Genomic DNA, 18,987 nt, shown 5'->3' with positions numbered 1-18,987 from the left:
TGTTTTTGTTTTCTTTAAAACCTTACTTTTTTTTTTTTTGGTGTTTTTTTTTTTCTTGCTTTTTTTTTTTTTTTTTTTTTTTTTTTGGAGCGGGGTCAACTTTCGCAGAGCGCGCCGACTTGCGAAGGGGCGCAACCGGGAGCTGAAAGCGAGGCTGCGGGAGCTGCGGAGCGGCCAGCAACTTCACAGCGGCCGGGAGAAGAGCGGAGAGAGACGGCTTCTGGTCTGCCGGGTGGGCCGGTGGGCTGCGGGGTGGAGGGGGCCGCGCGGCACGGTTCAGTCCAGGCTCCCGCGTCCATCAGCGCGTGCTGCTGCTGAGCCAAGACAGAAAGAGAGAAATTCATTTAACAAAAAAAGAAAGAAAGAAAAACCGTCCCAGAAGACGCTCGTCAAAGTTTTTTTTTCTCCTTCTTGTTGCTTATATATATATATATACATATTTATATGTTTTTGGAAGAACTGATCTGCGCCGAAACAGGAAAGAAGCAACGACGAAGAAAAGCAGTGATGGTTTGAACTGCTGCTTCCAAAAAAATAAAAGAAAGAAAACCCCAAAGATGCGCTCCAAGAGAAAAGTTTAAAGAGAGAGACCACACGTCAAAGTCGCTTCCTTTGAGGGGGGCAGGAGGAGGCGCGAGCAGACAAAAAGAGAGAGATAGAGAGAGAGTGCAAGAAGTGAGCCAAGATTGGAAAACAGACTGTTCCAGAAGAGACTTTGAGAAGTTTTTTTTTTCTCCTCTTTCTTTTTTTTTTTTTTTTCGTCCCCTCTGCTCCATCAAGGCTGAGCGATGCGCACCAGAAACAGCGGAGTTTGAGCCCTGCGCTCCTCTGTGGAGAGCTCCCTGTGAACGGGGCAGAACAGGAGAGATTCTGGTGTGTTGTGTTGTTGGAGGTGTGACAGGGGTGTGTATGTGTGTGGGGGGGGAGGGTGTGTGGGGGTGAACGGACTGACGGACGGAGGAGGAGGAAGGGTGGGGGGGGAGAAGGAAAGAAGAAAAAAAAAGAGTAGAAAAAACTCTAATTGCTCAGTCCGTCCCTCATTACCATATCCAATGCGCGTCCGCTGGACCCCAGCCAATCCTCCCCACCTTCACACGGTGCCATTAATCGCGAGGCATTATTCACTATCATAATTATTATCCCGACATGCGCAATCCGACGCACAGCGACAGAGGCGACAGGAGCGGCAACACTGGCTAATTTCCCCAGATTGCAACCCCCCTCTTTCTCACGCACACAAACGAACAGCACAACACACACTTTCCAAAGCGCCGCAGAGCGTTTGTGAACTTTTATTTTTAATTTTTATTTTTTGTACTTTTTATTCATATATAGGCCTATATATATATATATACATATATACACACACATATATATATGTATATATATATATATATGTATATATAATTTTAAAAAATATAAATTTTTTGAGCCGATCTTTGCTGATGCATCTGCACAGCGCGGACACATCAGCGTCAAATCAGCGCAAGCAGCACCGCCAGCAGCAGCAGCAGCAGCAGCAGCATGTCCCGACGCAAGCAAGCCAAGCCGCAGCACCTCAAGTCGGACGAGGATCCCGCGCTGACCGGCGTGATCTCCGAGCACGGTGAGTGGGATCCGCGTCAGCCTGCGACGCGATCTGTCCTCAACTTTTCTCCCAGAGCGAAACACTTGATATCGTCGCTGTTATTGTTTCTCAGTTAAGTTGCGTTATTTTTAAGGCTCTGGTGTGGGTTGTTTTTGAAATTAATAATAATATTAATAATAATAATAATAATAACAATAATAACCATATTTATGCAAGCTCAATAATCCACTTATCGACGCAGGAGTTCCTCGTTTTTATTCTGCGGGAAAGTTTTTTTTATTTTTTTTTTAGTTTTTTTTGTTTTTGCTTTTTTGCCTTTTTGACCGTCGCACTGATTGCATCACGGTCGGCTGCTGGCTGACATATGACCTTTAGGATTAATGCAACAGACGCATTAAAAGCGACCTGGACGCAGTGGCGCTTCAGATATTTGCAGGCTTGGCTTGTCTTTTGCAGGAGGCCTTCCTTCCTTCCTTCTTTTAAAAAAGAAAAAGAAAAAAGGCCCTCGTTTTTTTTTTTTAAGAAAGAAAATAAAATCTGGAAACGTAAACATCCGAGCTGCAGAAACTCTTCCATCTCCGTCGTTTTTCCACTTGATTATGTCGTTAGCGCTCTTCGAACACACACCGTGGGATAGTTGACAGTCTTTATTTCTTCCTGTCTTGTCTTTGAAAATGTGGAGTCACCCTTCATGTGAGGCCTCACGTTTAATTTGTGTTAAATGTCCTTTAAAGGGTTTTTTGTTGCTGTTGTTTTAGTTTTGTATTATTTTTATTTATTTTTAAAAAATTTTGTCTTTTGTCTTAAAAGCTTTGTTAGCAGGGGTCAAAATGCGGGAGCCTGTTTCAGGTCGAAGCCTTGTTTTCTTTCTTTTTTTTTTTTTTTGTTTGTTTTTTTTTTGTCATGGAAATGTTTTTTTTTTTTTTTTACCCCCCACAACCCCCAAACACCCCTCACAGCCCCTCCACATAAATTTACCACACTTGATTTGCCCCCTCCCCATTCAGCCTGCCCCCCCACCCCGCTTTTTTTTTTTTTTTCTTGCTCACAATCTCGACAACATCGCTTGACAGAGCTTGTCCTCGCCATATGGAGAGAAGGGATTATTTATCCTTCAGCCTGCGCCGCAAAAACGTCACTATATCAGAGTTAAAGTCAAGTCTGGAGGCAGCTGTAGGAGTTGTGCAAACAAGTGGGGAAAAAAAAAAAAAGAAATTAAAAAGAACAAAATTAACAATCAGAGAGAGAAAAGCTTTTGGAGTGCTGAGATGACATTGGAAAGTGCAGCCACTGTTTGAGAAAATGTTGAGATTCGATGCAACGTTTTCACATCTCTTCGGTTCGGGCCTTCGCGTTCCACTGTCGAATTGCAAATCTGTCACAAAGTTACGGCTCTGAAGGTAGAATTTAAAAAAAAAAACAATGTCTGCGTTTCCACTGACCAAAACACACACTTGTGCGCTCGTACACACGCACGCGCACGCACACACGCGCCTCTCTGGGCTTCTTTAGGAAAGAAATGCGTGATGTAATCTCGGGGGAGCGGCTGTCTTTGCATGTTGAATTGTGGCTGTGTCAGGAGGTGTGTGTGTGTGTGTGTGTATGGAGACAGAGGGGGGTTCACATTAATGACTCCTGGCCCTTTTGTCCAATTTGCTCATTGTTTTTTTTTTGTTTTTTGTTTTTTGCTGTGTTTTTTGGGGGGTAATTTGTGGGCTGCTCATAGTCACAAAAAACACAAACACACCATCAGTGTTTGGGGGCTCGGATCGCCCCGTTTCACCCCTCCTCCCTGCTCCCCTCCCATCACCCCCTTGAATTTTGGGCAGAGATACAGAACATCCATCAGGTTTCTCTCCTGTTGGATTTGTAATGTGGAAAACAAAAAAAAAGAGGGGGCGGGGGAACTTCTTGTTCCTGTTGAAAATCTGCAAAGAGATGGATCAAGAAACGGGAGTAGATGACGTAAATCTAGACTTTACTGGATTTTACTCATCTCAACTTGAGACTTTTTTTTTTTTTTTTTTTACTGTATCCTGACAATCCCATTGTGCCTGAGCCTGGAATGTCCTCTTCTCATTGTTGCACCACACTGGCTGGCTTGTCCTCATGGGTGCGTGTCCATGTGTGTGTGTGTGTGTGTGTGTGTGTGTATTGAGGTGAAGGGGGGGGGATGGAAACAATCCCGACCATTTATTAAATTTTTTTCGGCTCGGCATGTCGAATCCCCGCACAGTCACTTCACCAAAACTAATAACGCCGCGGCGTTGTCGTCACCGGTTTTCTCCGCTCTGCCTTCTTCTCACCGCCCGTCGCCACGGCGATCCGTATCGACCGCCGGCCTTTTGAAACCCGCTCCGCAAAGTAGCTCCAAAGTTCCAGTTCGAAGTTGAAATTCATATCCTTTGGAGGGGAAATGATTTAAAGAAAGCAAACAAAAATGAAGTAAGGCGTTCATTTTGTTAAATAAAAGAAAAGCAAAAGTTGAAAAAAAAACATTGTATTTTCTCCCTAAACCTTCAAATGTATCTGATGCGTTTCGGACGAAGCTCCCCCGCTTCTTCAGCTCAAACACGGTAATTGTCTTGCATCACTGCAACAGAAGAAAAACAAAACAAAACATGACAAACTGAAATAAAGTACCAGAGATTGTGTCTGCTGCCATCTCTAAGGCCTTCCGGACACTTGCCCCTCCACCCTTCCACCTCCTCGCCTGGGGGTGATGTGGGGGCTGGGGGTGCAGTGTATGTGTGTTAGCATGGGGAGAGGAAGGAGGGAGGGGTTGTCAGCTTAGGAGTGCTTTTACAAAGCTTGCTGACTTAACCTTTGTGTAGTCCCCTGGCCGGGCAGATCCTGCCGCTAGAAGTCAAGCTCTTTGTACAATTAGAACATGCGTGCTGCTGACCTTGGCAGCACAGCTCACTCGTGTCAGAGTGGGAAGCAACAGCAGCAGCACCGGCACTCCTTTTGCACTTTTACGTTCAACCTGTGTGCGGTGGTGAGAGAGTGCAGGGAAAACGCAGGGCATGGATGAGCAAGCATAACTCGGTTGCGCTTTTATTTATTTATTTTTCTGAGCCGCAGCGTTCCCGAAACCTGTGTTTGTATTAATTCAAGGCTGACATCTTCAGAGAGAGATAAATGATTCAGTCAGAACCTTCTTCTTTTGTGCTTTGTTGAAGAGTTAAAAAAGAGAGAGAGAGAGAGAGAGAAATTATGGAGCGAGTGCTAAAACCCCTGCTGACAGTGACAACATAGTTGTTGCCCACTTCCCCTGCAGTGGGGCTTTTGTTTGCCTTTTGTTTTAATCCCTTCTCACCACTGGGTGCAGGCCTGCGGACCACCCACGTGGATGTGCCAAGGATGTCTTTTTGAGAAGGCACTCAGACAAAAAATAAATAAATAAATAAAGATGGCTGTGTCTTAATTACTACTCGGAGCTTGAACACGGCGCGCGGGCAAGCGCGATCCGGATCGAGAGGAAGGGCCGAGGCAGGAAGACGGAAGGCACTGTTTGACTTGACTGGAGCGTGTTTGGGAGGCTTACGGATCACCTGCTGAAGATGTTGCACTTTCTTTTCCCGCCTCCCCTGCTCCCCTCCTCCCTGTCCCGCATGGCAAACAGTGTGGTGGGTCTGGTTGCCCTGCAGTGTCAGGTCAAATTTACGCCACCCCCCCACCACCCACCCTCCAGCCTTAACCCTCCTTCCTCTTGTGCTTCACAGAACCCAACCCTAACCGCGATAAGAGATGCAGATTTTTTGTGCAAAGGCAGAGCAAACTCCAGGCCGATTTTGCTTGGCAGTTGAAGCCTGCCGCGAATATCGAGTTTAGGAAGAACATAAATTGATGAAACGTCCGCGTCCTCGCATGTCAGACCTCCTGACCCTTCCCCCCCACCTCCCGGGTGCAGGAGAGCCATCGTGCCGAGCGGCGCGGCCGTCCGGACGGAGCGCCGTCACTGAATACTGTATTGCGAACGCTTGCACAAACAAATCGTTAATGTTTTGGCTGTGCCACATCTGCAGGGGGATGACAAAAGCCCTCTGTGTGTGTGTGTTGTGTGTGTGTGTGCGTGTGTGTGTGTGTGTGTTTTTGCAGATATGACTGTACCACTCGATGACATGCGCACATCCGGCCTCGGAGCAGGCCGAGCCTCCGGCAGGTCTGGGGGATTCACCGGGGTGTTGCCTCGCAGACATCAGTCTCCAGGAATTGTTCAATAGCCAAAGCACACACACACACACACACACACACACACACACACACACACACACACACACACACACACACACACACACACACACACACACACAAGCACACTAAAGAAAACAAAAAAATATGTCAGGAAAATAATTACTGCATAAGCTTTGAAACTTCAACTAGAGAAATTCACATAATTAATTTTAAGCCGCGTTGTGGACGTCTCACAGCAGAGCACGCTTCATCTTTTCAGTCCTAAGTGGAATCTACAGCATACATTTATATATATTTTTTAAAACGATTCTCTGGATGACTAGAGTTCTGGGAGCAGAATTTTTTATTTTATTTTTATTTTTATTTCAAAAAGGACATTTACCGGAAAAGACGTAATCACAGAATTCCAACATTGTTGGAAGTGTTAAGGTCTTCTTTCTTTCTTTCTTTTTTTCTTTTTTCTCTCCCAGCTGGAGAGCGAACTCACAGTGAATCCATCTCTCTCTCTCTCTTTTGCTCTCAGAGTGTGATGTTGTCCTCGGATTCTTGAGAGAAACGGATGATGTGGGAATAATTAGAGCACAGATGCTGATCATCGAGGGTTTATGTAGAAAACAAGCTGGCAAATTAATGATAATACCTGATTTTTCTTCTTTTTTTTCCCCCCTTTCTAAAAAAAGACACACTTCGGATGTGAAAAGCGTCACTCGTCGTTTCTGTGTCTTATTAATTGAATCTGGAAAACGAAGGAACTGGAACGTGGTCGGCACTTGCTTTTGTTTTGTTTGTTTGTTTTTCCTTTTCTTTTTGTCAAACCCCTTCCTGTATGTCCTTTGCAGAATTAGCATTTAAAAAATCTCAGAGGTTTTATGTCAAATTAGTGATTCCAGTAAAAAAACAAAAACTAAATAATTAAATGAATAAACAAAAGCGGACACACAGATTCGGTCCCAACAATCCCTCCATCGACTGCATTCAGCTAAATATTTACATCTGCGTAAATGAAGACTTTTAAAGGAATGGAAAAACAGATTGGATTGTTTTTTTTCCTCCCCCGCCCCATGAACACACACTCTTTCTCATCTTATAGTCCTTAGAAAATCAATACACTCTTCCACACATGCATACACACGTGTCTGCAGACACACACCTTCGTGCTGCAAAGATGCAACAATTCTGACAGCTGCACGACAAAGTGTTTTTTTTTTTGTGCTTTTTTTTTCTGAGCCTCCAACACGTTGTGATGTTTTCACTCGAGGTTCAGAAGTGTTCAGGTGGTTTATGGCGGCGGATCGCATCGCTGTAATTAACAGTGGCTAATTGATGCAGCGTTCGAACTCACACACTCAGCGGCGCGCCTCTGCTTCCTGGTCGTTTTTTTTTTTTCATTATTATTATTTTCTTTCTCTGAAATTTTAAACGGCGAACACACACGCGTCCTAAAGAGTTTTAGCACTTAATTCAGCTGAGCTTTTTTTCTGTTTGTTTGTTTTTTTAAATCTTATTAATTATACATTCTTCATCTAATATGAGGAGCTTGTGAATTCACAATAGTGGAAGTGTTTTTTTTTTTTTTTGTTTTGTTTTTGGACCAACTTTAATATGAGTCAGTTTTAGATCGTCAAGTCTGTGGGGGGGAGGGAGAATAAATAAATAAATAAAAATTCAGAGTCTACACGAATATGATTTTTTAACGTGCTGATCTCCACACGTATGCGCAGGGTCTGAGTACACTCTTTGTCTTTGGAAAACATGCCAGTGTGTGTGAGTGTGTGAGGTCAGAGGCGCACAAAGGCCCCCACTTGTGATTGTATGAATGAATAAAAGAGATTGACAGTAATACCATTATAATAACTAATCAGCTCAACACAATGCCTGCTCATTTGTGTTGACCTTTCAACCCTCAATTATGGAAATGAGTTGTGCTGTCCACTGCCGGGTTAAGGAGCTTTTTAACCCGCTGTCACGTGTCGACTGCATTTCCAGGCGCCGGCTCCTTTCTTTACTTTTCTTTTTTTTTCCTCTTCTTGGAAACTGAGCATATGTTATATATATATATATATATATATATATATATATATATATATATATATATATATATATATATATAATGTTAATATAATTTTTAATGGAGACACTGCGGCTTACTGTTAGTTTTCTATTTTTCTTCTGCTTGTTTTTGTTTTTACCTTAATAAGAAAAATTGACTGTCACTTCTCGCAGCCAGTGGCGATGACAACACAAACAAGGCTCTGTAATTGGAACCTTGCTTTATTTGCAATTTTCTTTCTTTCATTTTATTTTGTATTTTTTATTTTAATATTTCCACTGAATAAGTCACACACAGGGCAGAAGTTGTTGTACTAGCGAAGAAAAAAATAATTAAGCTGATTTGTATTTGACGCTTGCTTGAACGGTTTTTGAGTTCAGTTTGTATCAGAAAAGACAGTAAAGACACATGGGTCAGAATGAGTGAGTGGACACACGACCTACTGAGGACAGGCACAGGCCTGCGTGGGATTCTCAAAGCGTCGAAACGCCACGGCTTCAGGTTGTCGTGATGTTTTCAGATTTGATTTTCAGATTTGTTTAAAACCAAAATGCATGGCATGACATCATGTTTCTTTTCATCAAAGCACAGAAAAAGCAAGGAAAACATTCCTGCAGCTGCTTACACAACAATTTCTACCGATGATGATAACAATATATGCTCTGTTTTATTCATCAAACCAAGCAAAATATTTTGAATAAACACCTGCTGGCTTTCAGCTGCTTTTCGTGCTGAATAATTTTGTCGTTTTGCCAAAGAAAGAAAGAATATTAGCTGCTTATTTAGTGAAGTTATCTGCTGCTCAGCAGATAAAGCCGCAGTTTTGGAAACGAGTCTCCCGGATAAGAGCGATGGCTGTTTGTGAAGACACACAAATCTTTTCAGTCTTTGTCGGTCACACTTGTAAAGGTGCTGTGCACTTATCTCGACGTCATGATTGAGAGAGCGGAGCAACAGGTAGAGCTGGGAGGGACTTTATGCTCCGTACAGGAGGAAATTACATCCGCTGCGTTCTGCTCTTCCGTCAAAAGGACTTTCACCTGCAAAACTACGTCTTGAGGTTTTCATCCGCAGCATCGCTTTTTGTTGTTTTGATGTCTGGGTGTGTTCTGACGCCGGAAGTCCCTCCCCTTTGCCTTGTTTAATCTGACTCATTTGTGCACATTGCACACACAGAGACGCAAGACACGCTTTACAACTGCGCTTAAAGAAGAAAGGAAAAAAAAAAAACTTACACAAGAGGACATTTGCCTCGGTTTTGATCAAGTGTGAACTGGATCCATGTTCAGAGCTTGTGCCGGCTTGTTTGACTCTCGAGGACTGCATGTGGAAGAGGAAGTGGGTTCCAACAACTGTGATTAAACATGTGTAACTAATCAGTGACTTTGCTGCCATGGCACAAGTATGTAATTTGTAGAGTCTAGTGTTGGGGAGAAAAAGTGAGTAGCTGAAAGGAACTCTGCAGCATTCCGAATATTTTAGAAGAACATTTTGTTGCACAGAATTTAAATTCCTCTGGCTGCGCTCATTTGAAATGCCCAATTTCCTTCATGTTCTTCCATTTTTAGTTGAAATCGGAGTCGGTTTGTAATGACGTTCAAGCTGAGAGCTCAGACTGCCGTGCTTCTCGGGGCTCGCGGATTACCTATGCAGAGCTATAAAGGACTAAAGGGAAAGGCCGGAGCATTTGAAATTCAGGTGGAAATGACTGAGCTTGATGGCAGAGGGGAATCCTAATGGGGCCATCAAACTCCTTATTTGTACCCAACAGATGAGGCAGCTGTGAATTGTATGAAATATTGGAAATCAATGAGTTCTATGGAATTTCATTAAGCGGCAGTATCCACAATTGATAGGCCCTCATAATTTGATGGATTGCACAAAGAAAATTATTAGCTGGCTCTATGGAGAGGGTGTGAATGCACAAATCTGGTTCTGGAGAGTTGGTGAACGAGGATAATTTGTTCAGCGTAAAAAGCAAAAAAAAAAAAAAAGAAAGAATATTGATTTTGGTTATGTTAAAAGAGAGGGGGTAAAAAAAATCAAAGGTTAAATCTTTGCTGCTCTCTACTGCAAAATATGTGTGAATTCTTTATTGATTATTTATTCATTAATTCTTCTTTCATCCCCCCTCCTCCCTTCCTCTCTACCCTCTCCCCTCCCTGCAGCCCAAGGTGATGTGTTGGATGATGCCGACAGCGGGAACGAGAGCCGCAGCGGCAGTGAAGAAACCCACGTGTGCGAGAAGTGTTGTGCTGAGTTCTTCAAGTGGTCAGACTTCTGCGAACATTTAAAGAGCTGTACAAAGAACCCCCTCGTGCTCATCGTGAACGACAATGAGGACACGCCGAACCCTTCCCAGGAGTACCCTTCAGAGCCCTCGCCCATCCCGAGCTGCAACAGTGAGCAAGACGACAGCGAGGACGCCAGGGAGGGGAACCGGAGTCCCGCCGGCGAGGGCGACGACATCCCAGAGATGGATCCCTTAAACGGGGTCGGTGTCCTGGAAAAGGAGGATGAGCAGATGGAGCTGGAGCTTTCTCCTGACAAAAATATAGACTCCGAAGAGAGAGACGTGACATCACCCGAGCCAGATGGCTCCCTACCTCAGCTAAGCGATGTTGTCCCCTCTGCAATTACGAGCTACACCATGCCAAGCACCAATGTTACCTTGGAGACCCTGCACGGTACTCGGGTTGCAGTTGCCCAGTTTTCGCAGAGTGTAAGGGCGGCGGCGGCGGCGGGCAGTGGGGTGTCCACGATGGCTATCCCTATGATCCTGGACCAGCTTATGGCTCTTCAGCAGCAACAGATTCATCAGCTGCAGCTTATAGAACAAATACGAAGTCAAGTGGCCCTCATGAACAGACAGTCTGCCCCACAACCTGCTCTCAGCCACCATCACAACAGTGCTGTGGGAAACCAGGGCTCTGTATCCTCCTGTATTCCTCCTGTTGCAAACCAACTTCATTTACATAACTTCATCACACCCCCTGTCCATCAGCTACCTGTCAGGTTGCCCGCCACCCTTAGTGCTTCACCTCTGACCTCAGCAATAGAAGGGCCTCTCTCTCAAACACCGCAGAGCAGTACTTCACAGTCTAACTCCTCAGTTCCAAACACATCGTCAAACAATTCAGCGATTCCACCACCAAGTGGTTCTGGCTTGCCAGCCCTACATCCCACCTGCTCATCCACTGTCTCAAATAACAACAGTAGCACTAGTAGCAGCATAATAGGAGGCGGCGGTGGTGTCAGCAGCACTTCGGCTCTTCCCAGGAACTCCACCACCCCTCCCTCGCTAAGTCACAGCAGCCTCCTGAACTCTGCCTCCAGTCTACCACTGATACCTCACAGTTCCTCGAGCAGCGTCATCTTCCCCAATCCACTGGCTAGCATAGCAGCCACAGCCAATGCACTTGACCCCCTTTCTGCTCTAATGAAACACCGCAAGGGAAAGCCCCCCAATGTGTCTGTGTTTGACACCAAGCCCAGCTCTGAAGACCCCTTTTTTAAGCATAAGTGTCGGTTCTGTGCCAAGGTGTTTGGCAGCGACAGCGCCCTGCAGATCCACCTGCGCTCTCACACTGGAGAGAGGCCCTACAAATGCAATATATGTGGCAATCGTTTCTCCACCAAGGGGAATCTAAAAGTCCACTTTCAGAGGCACAAAGAAAAATACCCACATATTCAAATGAACCCTTACCCCGTACCAGAGTACCTGGACAATGTGCCCACAAGCTCTGGTATTCCATACGGCATGTCGCTGCCCCCCGAAAAACCTGTAACCACCTGGCTCGACAGTAAACCAGTCCTCCCCACTGTCCCCACGTCCATTGGCCTCCAGCTGCCTCCAACGCTTCCCAGTATGATTGGAGGTTTTACAGATTCTCCTAGTCTCACTCCGCTTAATAGGTCTCCTCAGAGGCCTTCGCCGCCCACAAGTGAGTGTGCATCTTTGTCCCCAAATATCGCCAATGAATCTGTCATGACCACTACTTCACCCTCCCCGAAACCTAGCATTGGGAGTGATGCACCTCCGCTCCTGAAAGCTGAAGGCATTCTCTTGTCACCAAGTTGCCCTATTAGGCCAGGAGACAGCACAGCCGCCACAACCACAGTAAGTCAAGCGCTTCTTCCCACCACTGTCACCTCTACAACATTGTCAGGCAGTGGCCAAATCACTGAGCCCATCAGCAGTCCCAACTCCGCTTCAAATTCTGTCTCCCATCCCGTCCTTCCAATGCTTTCTGACCAGTTTAAAGCAAAGTTTCCCTTTGGAGGACTCCTAGACTCTATGCAAACCTCAGAGACGTCAAAGTTACAGCAGCTTGTCGAGAACATCGATAAGAAGATGACCGATCCCAACCAGTGTGTCATCTGCCATCGTGTTCTAAGCTGTCAGAGTGCTCTGAAGATGCACTATCGTATCCACACTGGCGAGAGGCCTTTCAAATGCAAGATATGTGGACGAGCGTTCACTACTAAGGGAAATCTAAAGACGCACTTTGGCGTGCACAGGTCGAAACCACCACTGCGAGTCCAGCACTCCTGCCCTATATGTCAGAAAAAGTTCACCAATGCTGTGGTGCTGCAACAACACATCCGCATGCACATGGGAGGGCAGATTCCCAACACCCCTGTTCCTGAAAATCTGCAGGAGATGGACACGGATGTGTCTTTTGATGAAAAGAGCCTAGACGCAATGAGTAACTACGATGACGACCTGCTGGATGAAATGGAGCAGGCTATGGATGATGACATGGACTTAAAAGACGGAGAAGTAGACCCCTCTAAGCCCTATTCACCTGGGAGCTCACCTCCAACCTCTATCATTTCTAGCATTGCTGCAATGGAAAACCAGATGAAGATGATTGACTCTACTGCCAACATAAGTCGCACATTTGGCCTGAAGACTGCACAGAACGGCAGCAGCTTTCCTGGGGAGACTGACTGCTTTACAACTGATTCCCTGACTGCTGTGGGGGATGCTGAAGGTCATAGCTTGGGAAGCCCCGCTTTGTCAGAGTCCTCTGGCTCTATGCAGCATTTGTCCCCAGCTCACAGCCATTCTGAGAGCCAGCGGTCCAAGTCCCCAGCTACACTCAATAATAACAACAGCAGCAGTGCAATGACAGCAGAGGAGGGCCAGGAGAACAATGCAGCTGGCCTGGCAACAGTGAAGTCGGAAAAATCAGAGACCCCGTCTCCCCATTCTGCTCCTGAAGGGACCGGGGCCCTTGACCTGACTGCCACTCAACCTGGCAGGCACTTCATCAAGGAGGAGAGCCACTTCAACATGCTGTTTCTAAGCAGAGATCGAGGTGAGTCTGAGCAAAACCTGATCAAATTTTACGTGTATGTTGTCAATTATCAGAATATTGGCTTATGAAAATAGGCACGTTTTGAGAGAATTATCAGCCTCCTACTTTGTTAAATTACTACATGCAAATTTATTTAATCAACATTTAAAACGCTACCTTTGTGTTTGTTTTTCAGGACTAAGCACTCCTAATTTAGCCAGTACGGCAACAAACATGATCAAGATGGAAATTAACGGGCATGGCAAGTCTCTGAGCGACAGCGCTCACCTGCCCGTGGGCATTCAGGTTCCCGCCGCAGCACCCCCGACCACCATGAGCCCCAGCATCAACCCCATGTTGGCACCGCCGCCTCCACGTCGCACTCCTAAGCAGCACAACTGCCATTCGTGCGGGAAGAATTTTTCCTCGGCCAGCGCGCTTCAGATCCACGAGCGCACACACACGGGAGAGAAACCTTTCGCCTGCTCCATTTGTGGAAGGGCCTTCACCACAAAGGGCAATCTGAAGGTGAGACACAAAACAAACTCTGGACACCCTGCGTCATTCTGGTTGCAGGAACACATTAGCTCTGTGGTAACGTTCTTGGAGAAACTGGTTATCGTGTCACTCTGGAGGAGAGTTGCTTGTTTGGATTAAAGACTAATTCCAGGATCCAAACCACCAACATATATTCACAGTTACTGACGACTAAACTGTTCTGTAACTTTACTTGACATAAGACAGTGGTGGCTGGTGTTAGCCCTCGACGGCAGCGTGCTATGTGTTGTAGGTGTTTTGACATTTCAACAAAACTTATTAAAATGGATGGCTCGAAAACAGGCATCTACTGAACTTGACGACTTGACTGTCAGGTGATTCAGCCACCTAAATCAGCCGTACTGGAGTAGAAACATGCGGAAATAATGTCCTTTGAGCACGATAGTTGGACACCACTGCTTTTTGCAGGTTTCTATTTCATTTGAGCATGTTATTCGTGTGGTTTTTACAGTTTTGACGTGGAGAAAATGCCCAGCCGTGGTTGACCTGGTTTTGCTCATTTTGTTGCATCCTTTAGGTTCACATGGGAACACATATGTGGAACAACGCCCCCGCTCGTCGGGGCCGACGCCTGTCGGTGGAGAACCCCATGGCCCTCCTGGGCGGCGACGCCATGAAGTTCAGCGAGATGTTTCAGAAGGATCTGGCGGCCCGGGCCATGAACGTGGACCCGGGCTTCTGGAACCAGTACGCCGCCGCCATCACCAACGGACTGGCCATGAAGAACAATGAGATTTCTGTGATTCAGAACGGAGGCATCACCCAACTACCCGTCAGCCTCGGCGGGACGGGAATCACTTCCTTGGGAGCCATGCCTGGAGGAGGCATGGACCGTGTTCACACTGGCAGAAGCTCCCCCATCACGGGTATGGAGAAGTCTGGCCTGGAGGTTCCAGCCAGTCGACCCTTTTCCAGATACATGGAGGAGAACAAAGAGATTGGGATCAACTGAAAACTCGTCTGTATTGTAGCAGTTTGGCGAAGACTGAAAAGTATGATGAGAAAATTACTGAGGGAAAAAAGAAAACAAACAAACAAACTGCTGATCCAGTCTAAACTCATGCATACTTCTTTGTGTACAGATTTTATTTTTTGTTTGGTTTTGGAATTATGGTATTTAGTATTGATTAGAGGCCTTTGCCTTTCACCCACTCCCTTCTCACTTGATATTTCGTCTATACAAAGAAAACTTTGTCTCTTGTTTGAGAATATGTCGTCTTGCAAGATATGCATGGTACTTCTTTGTTTTTGTTGGTATGTTTGACTGCTTTTATGACTTCCTTTGAAAACCAGGATCCTGCCTAAGCGACAATGGGCAAGCATCTCTTAACGGACTGGACAAAGTTCACACAGGAACAATTTTGTTTAACGACAGTCTGACATTTGTCCAGCAGCCCCGTTAGCGGTAGCTCTTCTGAACGCAAGGGCCGAGACGAGACTGAAGAAAAGACTGAAGTGTAGTGTTTTCGAGCTCGCTTGATACAACCTTTGTTTTTGTTTTTTTGTTTTTTTTTTGTTTTGTTTTGTTTTGATCTCATGAACTAGAAAACTTGAAAAAATAATGTTTGAACTATTTTAATCTTTACATTTAGTCTCTCAGCATTGTCTTATAATGTTGTCCCGTGTCTTTAGTATTTATGATATTGACGAGAAAAAGAAGAAAAAAAAAAGCGGGTATTCAAAAATATATTTAACAGCCCAAGCATTTTATTGTTTTTTTTTTTTTTTTTTTTTTTTTTTTTTTTTTTTTTTTTTTATAAACAGCAGGCTTCACTGATGAGTTTCTCTGTTAATAAAGGCAGTACGTCACTTGAGTTGACCAACAGAGATGAAACTGTAGGTTTTATTTGGATATCTGTTGACACCATGTGTATCTTCTCACGTGACAAGGAGGCAAGAGATATCCAAAGCTGCTATGACCACAACCCTGCTTTTAACCTTTGTAAGAAAAAAAAAGATAAATAAATAAAAAATAAGAAGGACAAAAAAAAGAAAAGAAAAAAAAAAGAGGTGAACCTTTTGAAGAAATATCTATGTATAGAAATACAGACAAATCTAAAACAGGTATGCATATTTTGTATCACATAAAATAGACATCATGAGTTGAGAGTTATTTGTCATGTTTGTGAATGCACTTTTTAAAAACAAGACGTTTTTTGTCTGTGAGTTACCGTTAACCTTCTGACTGAGCTATCTATCACGTGCTGTTTCCATTGTTTTCAGCAAACCACTGCTCCAGCTGACTGAGTCGGTTCTCTGTTATTGCATCTGTTGCAACTCGTCAAGAGTGCAAAACCCATCGCCCAATCAAACCCTCTCTACCCCCACCCCTTCAAATAAAAAAGGAAAACAGGTGTGTGTGTGTGTGTGTATGTGTGTGTGTGTGTGTGCGTCTGAATGGTCTCTTTATCTCTCGGGGATTTTTATTCTCTTTTACTCGTCTTAGATTTTTTGTTGTTGTTGTTGTTGTTCCTATTAGAAATTAAAACACAAAAATGTAAAATATTTCTAATCACAAAATTGAAATACATTTTTTTATATACCTGTTATTGCCACAGAGCAGCTTGTTTTGTCGTTTGATTAGATTATATTAGGACATGATTCAGTCCAGTTAAATTTTCTGATAAATTCAGCACTAATTGCTTCATTATATTGAAGAAGATTCCAAAATAAATAACTTACAATAAATTAAGTTTTTTTTAAATTTTTTTCATGTTTTTTTATGTTTCTAAAAGGGTTTGTTTGTTTTGTTTTGTTTTTTTAAATCCTACTGAAAGTGAGTTTAATTATTTTTATTGACCAGAATTTTTAAGAGTTGGAGATTTAAAAAAAAAAAAAAGAAGAAGAAGAAAAATTGCTATTCATTTCACTTTGTTTCTGCAATCGGTACTTTTTAACATCGCCTCGTTTCATTGCCCAGATTGGGAAAACGTGCACGCCTTCGAAAGCTGTTCAGACCTTCCTGGAATGTGAAAGAACGCGCCAGCATGACACGTTATTCGTGATATTGTCAAATTAGCTTTCTTGAAAATCTAAAATAAATAAATACATAAATAATTAAAATCGGACAGGTTTTATTAACCTCAATTCTAACATCACATGGTGTGCGAAATGAACTTCCTAACCCATTTCTTCCTCATTATTTCCATTCATTATCCGAAACAGCGCATGATTGAGATGAATTTGTAGCAACCCCAATGAAACGTGTTGCAATCGAGCCGGACTTAAAAGTCACCGCTGTTAGGTTTAATACAGGAGAACATTATAGAAACAAATCAGGCTGGAGTATCATGTTGTGACTTTGTTAAACACAGTTTTCCTTTCCAAGGTAAGACGTCTGCCAAAGCTGTGGCACCGGAGCCAAAGTGTGAGACAGCGATGTGTCTGAGTAATGCCGCGCAGTAACATTACAGGGGACTCCGTGATGACACATGGCGCACACATGTGCAGACGCACATCTGCACAACTTCACACTCTTTGACACAAATCCTCCTGCTCTCACAATTACCACATATACATAAAAAAATAAAAAATCTAGATATACTCTTAAAAAGACAGAATAAAGCAATATCTCCACCACAAACAAACTGCATCCACATCAGCTGCGAGATGAAAGCTCTGCAATCGGGCAATCGCTGAGATCAAAAGAGCGTTTGAATGCTTATCTGTGCCTAATGACTTCATGGAGGACTTTAATGTAAGGGTCTTATCCTGAATTCCTCGCAACGCAAAGTCACATTAGCTCGTCCTTACGCCCGTTCCTGCCGAGAGGAGTCATCCGTCGAGGTCAGAGTGACGCACTCGAGGCCCTTCAGAGTGAATCGGTCCAATTTCTTCTGCAAGGACAGGCCTGGGAACAGACGCATGTAAATGTTAAATCAGCTGCACTCTAATGTAGGACATGGAGACCCGGATGCAGTCAAAATGTGAAATAAAGACAAATATGTCCCCTCCGCCCCCTTTCAGTGCAAAAAATACCATTTATGACTCCTGTTGCAAAAAGCCCAGTCAGTCACCCCGGACATAAACCACTGCTGCCAGGCAATGACTGGTCTATCAAAGTCCAGCTTATATGGGCTTTCACCACTGAGCCAGGAGTGTTTATTTTTCTGTTATCCTCCCCTCCATCCCCCATCCCTCTCCTTCCCATTTCACTTTTACACACATATTACTTTTCATGTTGATGGATGTGAGTTAACTCCTCTAGAGCCCTGGAGAGCTCTTTGGGGCTGATCCGGTAAAGCTGGATGCTCCCAGCGTGTAGGGCCCATTGTCTGACACAGCGCAGTCAGCTGATCACCAGGAGCTTAGTCAGAGAAATAGTCGAGTAATGAAGAAATCTCATGCAGACTGTTTTTCCTCTGTTGAGACCATCGTTTTTTTTTTTTTTTGGTTGTTTTTTTTTTTTTTGCTGATATTTGTCTGGAAGCAGAACGCATTCCGCTCATGCTTTCACTCATGCGCTCGCATTTAGCAAATGATTTCGCAGACATCCGCGTATGAGGAGGCTGTTGTCTGGGACACTAAATGGTGATTCTCCTCACATTTCTATGATATTTTCAATTGCCTCTGTTTTTTTTTTTTTTTTTTTTTTTTTGCTTGTCCAGCTGCTTGGGTGATTTCAACCATGTTGGGCCTGCCTGCTCAACACGGGGGTTACGTGAGGTTAGACCCGGCGGTGACTATGTATGAATGTTATTTCTATAGAAAAACACTGTTATCCAGATTTTCCTTTCAGAATTTTATTATTTTTCCATTAGGCAATAGAATACAATGTAATTTAGCCCTGCAATTTTGTTTTACTAGTGAAGAACTTTTTAATAGAAACCAGACAAAGGATCAGTTGAGCTATGTCCATTTAGGAGGACTTTAACAAGTATAGTTTAAGAGTAGGTTACAAGGGTAATTATCTGAATAAACATGCTTTTGCATTTCTCTGCTGTTTTTTTTTTAACGTTTTGTAAAAAAAAAAAAAAAAAAAAAAAAAGAAAAAGAAGGAAAGTGTTAGCTTTCTTGTTAATTCCTCACAGAGCATATCTCTCAACCTCTTTCCTCTTTCAGCTGCACTTGTTTGTGTTGGCTACCTGCTCCAAGTGTATGACATTTGGGCAGAGCGCAGTGCGAACAGACAGGCCATCATTGGGACGGGGCCTGTCGGCTGTTTGTTTAATGCCCTGCCCACTGTGAAAGTCTCCCTGAAACAGGCGCAGTAAATATCCCCATTGATCCAGAGGCAGGGGGCCCTGCGATGATGTAGTGGTGAAGAGCCTCGGGAGTAAATCTAACCGACA

At 44.1% G+C, this 18,987-nt stretch overlaps 1 protein-coding gene across 1 annotated transcript; it reads left to right on the top strand.

Annotated features, from left to right (window-relative positions):
- The first annotated feature begins 1,345 nt into the window (after positions 1-1,345).
- Positions 1,346-16,245, top strand: sall3a (spalt-like transcription factor 3a). Its single transcript, XM_055042117.1, has 4 exons — positions 1,346-1,606; positions 10,004-13,159; positions 13,335-13,666; positions 14,214-16,245. Exons 1-4 carry the CDS (start codon positions 1,525-1,527, stop codon positions 14,646-14,648), a joined length of 4,005 nt encoding a protein of 1,334 aa, XP_054898092.1. The 5' UTR covers positions 1,346-1,524; the 3' UTR covers positions 14,649-16,245.
- Positions 16,246-18,987: the final 2,742 nt, after the last annotated feature.

This window comes from Poeciliopsis prolifica, unplaced genomic scaffold (assembly GCF_027474105.1).
Source record: "Poeciliopsis prolifica strain line A6 unplaced genomic scaffold, Auburn_PproV2 SCAFFOLD017, whole genome shotgun sequence".
Lineage (NCBI taxonomy): Eukaryota > Metazoa > Chordata > Actinopteri > Cyprinodontiformes > Poeciliidae > Poeciliopsis > Poeciliopsis prolifica.
The sequence above is the reverse complement of the archived record's forward strand: the minus strand, read 5'-3'. Positions and strand labels throughout refer to the sequence as shown.